At 40.5% G+C, this 12,104-nt stretch overlaps 1 protein-coding gene across 27 annotated transcripts in view; it reads left to right on the top strand.

Annotated features, from left to right (window-relative positions):
* The window catches only part of KCNMA1 (potassium calcium-activated channel subfamily M alpha 1), a 505,717-nt gene that overhangs the window by 430,559 nt on the left and 63,054 nt on the right, over positions 1-12,104 (top strand). For all 27 annotated transcript variants that reach the window (XM_055802251.1, XM_055802256.1, XM_055802243.1 and 24 more), the window contains one exon: positions 3,569-3,662. In XM_055802251.1, coding sequence (XP_055658226.1) covers positions 3,569-3,662 — 94 coding nt within the window. The remainder of the gene's footprint in view (positions 1-3,568; positions 3,663-12,104) is intronic.

Genomic DNA, 12,104 nt, shown 5'->3' with positions numbered 1-12,104 from the left:
TTACAACAGCACATTAAGCGTTATACTTAGGGGTGTGCAGCAAGCTCTTGAGTTTTGTAAGGACTCACAGGATGGATCAAGGTCTGATTCTGTAAAATTCTGTGTCCAGTTCTTAAACTTATTTGCAATTTTCATGAAAGCTGGTATAGAAAGGCTGCATAATGTAATATGAGTGTGCTTTAATACAAACGCTGTAGCATAAAGATATTAAAAATAACTAAAACTGGGGACTCATTGTCATTAACAAAAGCACTAGGTCAATCATACGTCAGAGCAGAGTTATGTATCACAGCCCACAATTCAGATATGGGTGTCTTTCATAAGAACAAGCAAATGTAAGACTCCCTTTTAAATTAATGCAGACACAGGAACCATGAAACTAAAATGTTTTTTTATGGCTTTACTAAAAATTTTGCTGGATCTATTTCTTTAAATATTCAGGACGTTGATAAGAGCATCTGAAAGATAATAATTAAATATGTTCTATATCCTGATGACTACTGAGAAGCCACTTGTGAGGTAGCAGGGCAACACTTTAGGGAACCAAGCCATAGGTAGTGGTGTCCATTATATACCATTCAAATATTTCAGCTTCATGTATTCCCTTCCCCCACTCTTATGGGGCTGCGTTTCTATGCTGCAGACGCCCTGTAAACTCTGCGCACAGGTTTCATTGAAAAACAAAATCTTGTCTGGATGTGATATGATTAAGATAGATCACCTTTCATTGCCGCAATGAGAATAAATTGCATCCTGGCTTCAGCAAGGCATTGCTTTAGCAACAACACGAGATCCCTCGGAATGCTTTGCTAACAGGTATTAACTAGTGAGCCACATTAACCTTGAACTTCCCAGGCAGTTGGTGACAGTAGCATAGTTTGAATACGACAAGAGCATACCAAAAGAGGGAGCTTAGTTATTGTAGATGCGGTACCAAAAATAAGGGCAGGCTGCTAGAAATCTAGGTCTAGACATGGTTATTGTGGATGATTACTAAGACTTTGGTTTTGAATTGGATGGCAGGGTAGCGTCACCTGGCAGCACTGGAGAACACAAATGTTGGACCATATAGTACAAAAGATCCTTATTGTAGTAACTTTCAGTATTTGAAAGGATCAGACTGGAGTCTTATTAGCTCGCTCAAAATGTGGAAAATACTCTGGCTTAACAGTGTTTTCTATTGTTCATAGAAATATTTGCAGCTATAACATGATCTACAGTTGACTTGCGTTAATGCAAGATTTTGCACATGGTCCTTGGGGCTATATATCTTCCTTAAACTGTTAAAATAGGATAACAATACACTTACGGTACAATGCTGAAAGTCTTGACAAACATTCTGTAACCCCATGGTAGCAGATGAAATTAAGTGAAATTTAGAATTTTTAGTACCAAGAGAGCAAAACATAGGACTTGTAGCTGGTTTTTGGAAGGATCGTTTTGCGTTGTTATTGTTCCTTTGATCTTTTAAATGGTGGAGTCATCAGATTGAAACTGAATATTTATATCCTATAAAGAACAAGAGCACAGTGTATGTCTTGAAAGCAACCTATTGTCTGTGTGGAATAGCACGCAAATAACTTTGTGATAGACAAGTTTAAGACAACACTAGGCCATTTCCAAGAGAGTGGTTTGCAGAGGGTGTTCTGAAATGCACAAACACTTGCACTTCGTTATAATTAGAAATATAAAGGTATTACTAACAAAGTGATTCTGTGCATATTCGCTTCACGTTACAAATTGCTAAATATTGAAGTGATCTAGTTTAATCCAAACAAACTATCACAGAAAGAAAATTTCAATTTGTATATTTTTTGAGAATTTTCTATGGGCTTATTTATCACTCAGATAAACAAAGAATGGTACTTGACTAATCATCAATAAGCATTTCCACCATAGGACTGACTTGGGGGGGGGGGGGAAGAAAAATCTAATGAGAAGGAAGTGGCTTTGGCTTTGAGGATGCTGCCCAAGAAGAAAAGAAAGATAAGTTAGTGAATTAAGTTATTACCAGTGTCAGTTGGTGCTCTGATTTATTACCTTTTACACTACTCTTTGGGGCATTTATTTTGGGGTTAGCTTTTTCTTTTTTTTTTTTTTGCCTGTTTTGCTTTTGCAATGCTTTCTTTTGTTTTGATGCCCTTGCTCTGTCAGGTGGTGCCAGGTCATTTAAGAAGATACCACATCTGTCTTTTCAAGGGCCACTCCTTTGGTCTCGACCAAGCAAAATGAAGTTCCACAGCAGACTTGGGCAAACAGACATGACAGGCTAGGGTGCAGTCTGTAATAAAATGGTGTTGAGGAGGGATATAGCAGAAGGATATTACTGAAGTTCTTGCTAGATAAGTCTAGGGTAGGTGACATATACCCAGGTTTTGGGTTTGTTTCTGCAGGGCTCATGGCAACTAGATTTTTTTTTTTTTTTTCCAGCCTCTGCTTGTGCACTGCTAATGTGTGTTAAGCTCTTTTAATATAGCTACTACTATGGCTACTAATCTCTTTCCTTTTAACTTTAAAGTAACAGCTTCCTAGGCATCAGTTATATTATCTTCTAGTTAATTTTTCCGTTAACAATAGGATAGGGAAAAAAGTGAACTTTTCCTTCTTTATATTAGAATAATTCAGCATCAGTATGATTTTTAGAAAGCAGGCATAAGAAAATTCCTTTGATAGCACATGTAAACCTCATGCGCAGGTTATCAAGCGCAGTACCAATCCTGAAACAGGTGATGGTAAATTCTTATAGATGACTTGTTAGGAAGCTGCATTTCTTAAGCAATACTTATTGTGACATAGGTTATCCAAGAGTAGTTTACGATTGGCAAAACCATAAGTGATTTTACATCTGGAAATTGATCTGTCATTGAAAATGCACCTCATCCTCATTAAAAGATTGCATAACTCATGCATACTCTGTTATACAGGTATTGTCTCCCCACTTCCATTCAACCTCATTCTGTTCACTCCTGTTAAAACTGGCTTCTGTGAGAAGGGTAGAGCGACGAGGTCTGACTTGTGCTGGAGATCCGTGCACAATGGCAGGCTGCGTTCACATTCCCGACTAACTGAATCATTGAACATCAAGGCATTGAATATTTTACATCTCTTCATGAAGACTCTGTTGTTTGGCATGTGAGAAGCAAGAACCAACTGGTGTCTGGTTCATTAGCAAAAGCAGGCTGGCAGCTGTTATGTTGGTATTGCAAATAGTACTTTATCTTTCTGGGAATATAGCAGAGCACTAATTCTACTTTTCTGTAGCGCAGATTAACTGAAAATAACTCTTAAGAATAACCCGAATGTGGTCATCCCCCCCGCCCCCCTTTGTTTTTGAAGTATGAAACCAATTTGAACGCCTGTGTTCAAAACCCTGGTATTCTTCCCTGCTTCTCCTTCAAACCAATCTCTTTGACTAACATGTATTTGATTTTTATTACTGTTGGGCTTATGTTAGCAGTGAAGTATCAGTGCGTGAATGGACATAGAGTGTGTGTTCTTTGCTACTTCACTTGTATTTCATATTGCACTTCGAGCAGTACTTAATCTCATGAGTTCCTTATATTTCCAGTTGAAGATGAGCAGCCCTCGACATTATCACCCAAAAAAAAGCAGCGAAACGGAGGCATGCGAAATTCACCCAACTCCTCACCCAAACTGATGAGGTAAGACTGCGAGAAGCTCATATCTTCATCTCCTTCCTTCCTTCCTCTTCTCCTCCCCCCCCCACCCCCCATCAAAAATAAGGGGAGGGGGTGGGGAGAAAAAAAAAAAAAAAGATTGTTAGATGGTTTCTGAAAGGCTGAAGTATTTATTCTGTCAGCTTGTCAGCAGTTAATGATAGAGCTGAAAAAAATTCTGTCATAAAAAAACAGTTTGAAAAGCTGTTTGAAAAATACATAGGCTTTAAAGTCTGAGCTGTCACCCTGTCCTGTCCGTGTGTAGTTCTTAAACAGCAGTGGCACTAATGATAGCGGGAACCAATCAGGGGAACTCGTGTGGTTAGTTTGCCTCCGGCAATTCTCTTTTTGTTGGATTCCCTCGGAGTACTATTTTCTGTACTTAAGGCCATATGTGAGATGTATCATCACAATCAAAAATGAACCTGAATATTACCTTCCTTTTATCCTGTCGATTGAAATCAAATTTCTGTTAATTGATTTAGACTGATAAAAAAGTCTAATAATCTATGTACTTGCCAAAGCAAAGTTCAAAACTAATGCTGTTTTAGTCAGGCTAAAAGCACATTAATTATGAAATACAGGGATTTTTAAGAGGGTATAGTATATACTTTAAAAGTGGGTGATGAAAACATCATCGTGTTAGTGATATTTTTCCCCTGTTGCTATGTGTACATTATTTTACACCGGTATGCCTTTGTATAACTAGGTAGTTTCCTTGCCTAGGACAAATTACCTCTAAGAGATTCGTTAAAACTAGAACTGCAACACGAAATTGGAATCTATTAAAATAATAGGGCACCTGCATTCTGTCTCGCTGCGCTTCACCCTTTGCTTTCTCAAGTCAGTCAGAACAGGATCAGGTCAGAGACATGGATTTTTCTGCAAGGAGGCTGTTCCTGCTCTGGTTTTGCATATCTAAAGTAGCCAGCGTAGAACCTCAGTCCGTAATTGTACCCAGAACTAAATACCATAGCAGAGATTTCCCACTGCATAGATAGATAAATAGATAGAGAGATATGCACACACAGAGAAAAATGTAAACTCATTTACATATATAAACACAGTCATGCAGTTTGGGTGTACGTGTAACTGTAATTGCTCTGAAGTCACAAAGGTTAAGTGAAAAAAAAAATAATGAATATATAGGTCTTTCTGTATATAATGTCACTCATGACATTGCTTTTATTGTTGACAATGCTTTCATTCCTGTAAGAATTCTGGATACACCTAGGCAATATTCCTCTTTGTATTTCAGTCAGTAGACTGGAATTTTCTTTGGCCATTTCCAGAAGCATCCATATTTGTTTATTGTTACTGCAATACAGGGCATATTCAAGGACATAAGTTCTACAGGTCATCTTCATCTCTGTTTCAGCTACAGAACCAAAAGTGAGATTGATTCGCAGAGGAAAATGCACCCAGCTGTGGCTTTTTTTTTTTCCCCTATTGACCATCTATTTCTGTTAAATGTATCATTAAAAGTTCTCTGCCTTCCCCTTAGCTCAGCCTTGCCCATATGACACTGATTTACATGCTTGTTTACAGTTTATGAGGAAGAATAAAACGAACATACTGGCAAGCTTCTCATTTTTATGGTGCCAGTTGTCATGCTAGCATCATTTTCAATTTACTTACCTTTGGACAGTCGTCTTATCTGGTGCTAATGGTTTTAACCACTTCAAGTTTAAACATGTGGGAGATTCCCCCCCCCCGCCCTCAAATCCTAATTTTGGGGAAGTAGAAATAAAAAGAGAGGGAGAGAGAGAGAAAGAGCTGAAACATTTGGAGCTGAACACACTGTCCCTGTTTGCTATGTAAAGTATGCCTCATTTCTTTGATCTTGAGTAATAATAATTCTGGGGAGTTATACTGTTTTCATATGCTTCAAAGCTGTGTCAAAGTTTTGCTGCTTAAGGGTACTTCTTTATTCTATTGGCTCTTGGGTACTGAGATGACAGGTCCTCTGTACTAGGTGCAGGCTTTTTCAAGTCATAGCCTTCAGCAAAACATCAAATTACCAAATACAGGGTAACATACTTCTACACAAATGCCTTTCCTGTAGATATATTATACCATATATATTAAATACTTTAGTGTTACACGGTACATTTTGTGTGCAATAGAAAGTGATGGTTTGAGGTAGCCTTAGGGGTACTTTTTTCCACAAGCAGAAAAAGCTAGTGTATACCGTATCAAGTATGGTTTTTACAGGACTTTCTGCCCGAAGGCCTTTGTAAATAAGTAATGATCAACAGATTGGCTGTGGGTTTTTGAAAAGCATGCCTGTGTCAGTTTGCATGATGGGGGAAGATTTTCAAAGTAGAGCCTGCTTTCATTGCCTGCTGAAGAGGGACTGAGGGAGAGTAGTCGTCCTGAGCCTGAGCTGTCTGCTCAGTAGCACATCAGAATTGCTAAACACAGGTCGAGCAGTGAGTGGAGAACTTGCCAGGCTTCCACATCCAGACATTGTTTCCTTCCTCCCTTGCTGCTAAATTTATTCACCAGCCCTGTGTTGGCACCCTCAGCCTCTCCCCGGACCCAACCGCCTCCTTGCCTGACCCTTTATCCACACTGCCTTAGCTTTGGTTCAAGGTGCAAAATAAGGCAACATGGATGGAAGCAGAAGAGGACTCTGCTAAGCTTTGTGTGCGATGGCCAAACACTCTCCTCCTTCCCGAGAAACAAAGGTGGGCTGTATTATCTGCTGCTTTGTTTCCTCGTAAATTACCTAAAGTGACAGGTACTTGCTTTCCTGCCCAGAAATCTTTACTGTATGTCAGCTGAAAGTACACCAGAGGTAAATCAGCTAAAGCACTGTCATGTCTGTAGCTGATATTTATCTTTGCAATGTTTTTCCTAAATTTACTTTAAAAGCTCCTTTTCAAAGCCAGCTTCACCCCCGTCCCTCCCACAGAAACAGCTGGTGACTGTGCGGACTTTTTTTCCTCAGCTGTAGTCTGGGATCTAGAGGGGGCCTGGGGGACAAGAAGGCTGGAGCATGTGGAGGAGGAATACGTGTAAAGGTCAGTTATAAATTGTAATCAGAGTCGTGACTTCAGAATCCCATTCTGAGCAGCTCTACAGTTAAGACAATGTTGAAGACGCTGTGTAGATTTTAGATTTCCGCAGGGGTTGGGGCAAGTCAGGGAAGAGGGTGTTGTGCCATGAGATAAAGCTTTATGACTTCTGCTGTAACTGTAGTAGAACCGAGGACATAAGCAATATCATAGGTACTCCCTGGGACATCACGGCAAGAGGTCTGACAGGTGCTTATTCAGACCTGCTCAGAAAGTGGGCAGTTCTGAGATTTTCTCACGCACAAGGAGAAAGCTACATTACCTAATATGATCCAGGTAGACAGGGAAAGACATCTTTTTGACGTTACTGTCTCTAAACGCCAATAAATTGCTAACCTAAATAACTAGATGGTAGGCATACAAACATTCTTTGTATACGTCACTAACGGTCTGGATTCACGTTTAGGAAGTCACCGTTCTGAGTCCTGCATCGCATCAGATGACACGAGCAGACTCGCACTGGTGCAGCAGTGGAAGGATCTAATCAATCAGAAACAAATCCTTCAAATTCCAGCTAGAGCTACAAATGCAACTTAACTAGAAAAATACTCTGCATTGTCATGGTTATTTCGATCTGTTTTACATCAACAGAAGTCTGTCCCATTTAACTCACAAGAACCATGGGTATAATTTCAGAATAAACTCTGACAGGAAAGAACGGGCACTTCTCCTGTGGAGACATGAACACCAGGACATCCTATTACAATAAAAAGTAAAATTCAAATAGGCAGTGGAAGGTAAAGGAAGGAAGGCTCTAAGCAGCAGAGTAATCACAGATCAGGCCTCCTTCTTCATGAGATGGAGAAGGAAAGTAGAGCCAGTTGATGCCTCTGGTGTCATGCAGTGATATCAAGTCACCTGTTCATCATCTCAGAGTCAGAGGTTTTGATGCATGTTATTGATGAACAGCCACGTTAAATATGAGGAGGCTATGTTGCCCAGATATCAAATAGCAAAGCCAGTTTTAAAAAGAAAAATGTGTCATTTTGGATTCCAGAATGACCAGTAAAAATGTGAAAATCCCTGGATATGAATCAAAAAAGCCACTTAAAAGGATTGTTTCTGGGGCTCAAGTCTGCAGTTAATGCTTTGGTAGCTGCTACTGCATGAGTGGAATACACTGACTTGAAGGAAATGTCAGCCCAGCTGAGTCAAAGTACCTCTTAATGCAAGAACAAATAGCATGTGACAGGGCCCAAGGGGCCTGAAAGGCAAACAAATAGTTTGTCCCTGTCCACTCTGAATGTAGTGGTGTAGTTGACATAGGCCTCTAGACAAGTAGCATACTCAGCAAAGGGTCATTATCATTAGTGTCCCTGATCACATAAGAATCAGAGGCATCAGAGGACACTGGGTTTCCAGTGTGTTGCCAAGGAGAATTTCGTAAGCCTGAGGATTGTTCTTGATCAAGGATCTAAAATAATTCCCAACCAAACCATAAAACTTGCTCAAAGACTGTCAAGACCCAGCTAAGTGACACGGAAAAAAGTGAGCTTTTTGGCATACCTTTCCAGAAGCCTAATGAGATTATTTATCTGAAGTTCAGGGGGAAACCTCCTGTCTTTTTTCCTGAAGTTGGATATAGGATGCTAAGTAGATGAACAATGGCTGTGCACATTTATCTCCTCCTCTGCCCATGCAGCTACATGCACTCAAATGTACACATGTGTTTTTGCTAGTGCCATTCAGGATGAATTTATCTTGCCCCTGCCAGTGCTGCCCTTCCGTGAGCTGAAACTGTGAGCTTTCTCGTAGGGACCAGCAAAAAATCAAAACCAATGGGTGGGAGGTCTAGGGGGGAACATTTCTCAAGCAAAAACTGGTAAAATAAGTTCAATCTGATCATTTTCCATGACTCCGCTAAACCAAGCATGAAGGTAAGGTCTGAAGAGGTGGAAGCTCACTGATTAGCCATAACAAATGTTTATATTTATGTCCCTCAGCCTTGGAGAATTCCATCATGTAGTCTAAAAATTTACGTCCTTTGTTAAGGGTTTATGAGGTTAAGTTTATGCAGTGCTAGTTAAGCAGCGATAACTAATCTGCGACACAACAGGTATTTAATAGCACATCTCCCTTCCTGGTTCTGTTCTACAAGTTCACTGCAACAAACACGAGCAACAGGAGTAACTCAGTAATCGGTGTGTTATCTTAGACCTGGTTTTAACAAGGTAATGGAATGAAATGGTTTGGATACTAGGAGGTGGTATATGTTAGCCCCACGACTGTTGCTACCATCAGTAGCTGTGTTACAAACCATGGGAGTAAGAACAGTATCGGACGTATATGTTCATTTATCTATTTATTTATTTATTTTTAGAGTACTGTGGAATCTTGCAGAAGTATTTTTGAGATGAGAGAGCTGTGTCAGGAAAGAAAAGGAGAGTTTTGCAGCAGCAAAAATCAACTGGCTTTTTAATAAAGTTCAGGGTAGCAGAAGATCCACTCAGATCAAGGCAGTGGAAAGAAAAAACTCTTTAGCTTTAAACTGGTTTTTAAAGAAAATAATGTATTCTTATAAACTTTGACTTGCGAGAGTGGTAGCTTTTATCTTAAGGTATAAAGGCTACACACTTCATTTAAGTGGCAAAAAACACTCCTATATTTTATGATGCCACTTAACCGTGGGTTTATTTTTTTTTTTTTCCAAATGAAAAATTATTTTTTTTCAGGTACGTTCTCCTACCCCTCAAAGATTGCTGTTTCTGCAGCTTGAGGAGATATAAATGGGAAATACTAAAACCAGAAGACACATTGGCTGCGTGCCTTGTCTCCCCCTCATTAAATTGCTCACATAAAAGTCTAGAAGTTAACCATTTTGTGAGAGGGTTCATCCTTCAGAAGCATATTCTGATCATGTCCTGAGGTATCAAGATACTTTAATGAGCAAGATTCCTATGGTAAACAGCTCTATCTCACTGTCCTTGGTAGTCTTGATAAATTAACGTGAACTCTTCAGCAAGGCTTTTGAGGATAAAAAAACTTCAGTGGCGTCTGGGCAGAGCAAGAGGGAAGGAAGGAGAATTGTTGGGATTCTTAGCGCTGTCATTCAGCCCGTAAGCTAGCACGGAGCGCTGGGTACCAACCACTGTGTTTAGATAGGTGGTTCTTTGAAGATTTAGGGGAGAGGTCAGGCAGTGTGAGGTTGTAACCAATATTGGGGCAGCTTCTGAATATGACAGTGAAAGCATTTAAGAGTAAACTGCAGGTTTTCTTTCTCTTGTCACACTGGGTTGTCTTCTCTGAAGCCCAGTGCATCTGGGCACTGAATCCTTACAAATTTCATTCCTGATTAACCTGTGAAAGGAAAGATCAGTAAGAGAGTGTCATTAGCCTAACACACGTAGGCAACAAATTCTCATTACAACTTAATGCCATCCACACAGACCACAGAGGGTCACAGGGAATGGCTAATGGTAGCCGACAAATGTTGGGTGTATTAGTCACAAAACATTTGCTGGATTCCATCAGAATGTCGTGACAACCTTCACAGCTAGTCCCAGCGAGCTGCTGCAGTCAGTGGAGTTTGCCGGTGACAAGCCGTCACTCTATCTTGGTTGAGCTTTATAGCACCAGTCAAAGCAGTCAGAGAAGATTGAAGTGACAGAGGCCCACTGAGTAAATAGCGAAACATGCAGCGCATCATGAAATATTCAGCCAGGGTGTAAAAGCTCTAAATGCTTTTTGAATTATTAGCACCTGCACTGGCTGCACGTATCTAACACTAACAGCATGTTAATTGCCATGGTTTGTTAAGGTATTTGTAGGAGAAATTTCAAAGGCACGAGACATTCTCCAGTGTGCCCTCAATCCCTATCTTACCTTTGGCAAGCCCACTCCTTCCCACTAAAATTCAGCGTGTGCGTATACACTCGTGAGCATGCAGCCACCTATGTCGGGTAGGAAAGCTCAGAATCCTTGGTCCAGGTGCAAGGTGAGTTTTAAGACCCTGGATCTGGAGCAGCAGACGGCTAACCATCTTTTGGTGGGCAGCATCCAGATATGTCGTATCTCCCTGAGAAAGGCATAATTGCCAACGTTACCAGATACAGGTTAAAGACCAGTTGTGTTGTTCCCAGGGGTGTTTTGCCATTGCATTGATATAAGGAGGGCAGAATAAAAAGTAGCCGAGACATTGTTTTGCTGATGTGCAAAGACTAACAGATTGCAGTTTATTTCCATGCAGCGCTGGGGTCCCCGCTAGTCATAGAGTATTGTTCCCAGTATTCAGCTATACAGAGCAGTTCTGCTGCACATCAGAGAGGTTATGTGCTCTGATGTTTGGTTGCACATGAATGATAGCAAGACATTAAGACAACCATGCCAGCACACAAGGGTATGCTAAACAGTAGTCATTTAATGGGGCAGCCATTTGGCCCCAGTGGTCTTTTCAGTTCTGTCCATCCCCGGTCATTACTCAGAAGTTCCAGGCTCAAAACCTCCAAGGAAATAAGTTTGCAGTAGTTACAAACGTGTGCTAGGAGAGCAGTGCTATTTGGAACGTGTAGTGTTGGCTTCCTCGCAATAGGTTTGCTGGAAGTGGGATTTACGGTTTTGCTTTAGGCTGTTGTCTTCCAGGCAGGCTTTCTGGGGTTGCAGCTGTAGCATGGCATTTAGCGTCCTTTTCAAGTTTAATTGCTCATAAGAGGCATTATGTGCTCTTCAAAAACCTTGAAAAGATGGTCTTTTGCTCTTCAAGTCATGTGTACATAATATCTGCCATAAGAACCAGAGAAGCTATTTTTAAACTGGGGTTATGGATGAGGGAAATGTAACTTTTGCTCCTTTTCTCCCATGCATGCTATACATCCTTGTCTTTTCCTAGCTGGAATGACCAAATGCTTTTGTCATTGCAAGCCATAAAAGCCGACATTGCAATTAAAGGCTATGGATTTTAATTGATAAAAGGTGGTTTTCTTCCTGTAGTTGGGATTTTTCAAGCAGATGACTTCACAGCCCTGGAGAACACAATAGCTGAAGCGCTTATACAAGCATTTCCACAGTGACCTGCCAGTGTGACTCAGGCATGGCTTGACAGAGCCATCGTCGTGGGTGAGGGGGGCAGAGAGGCTTGAGAAACGTTCACCCCATGATTTGGCTGCAAGGGCAACAACTGTAGTGTTTTCTGTAATATACATTTTAATGGGAAGAGGGTGTCCAAACCCCTTAGGCAGATTTGACAGCCTTGCCCTCTGTGTGTCTGTCTTAATTACTTTTTACTATTTGCAAAACAGGTTTAGATCATCAGATTAGTGAGCGTGTATATGTCCAAAGTAGTAATGCTATTTTGTTACTTTATTACTTAATAAAATGACCATTTTTTTTATTTAAAACAAAAAGTCCAAAG

This window comes from Falco peregrinus, chromosome 1 (assembly GCF_023634155.1).
Source record: "Falco peregrinus isolate bFalPer1 chromosome 1, bFalPer1.pri, whole genome shotgun sequence".
NCBI classification, from domain to species: Eukaryota; Metazoa; Chordata; class Aves; order Falconiformes; family Falconidae; genus Falco; species Falco peregrinus.
This window is presented reverse-complemented; position numbering and strand designations above follow the sequence as displayed.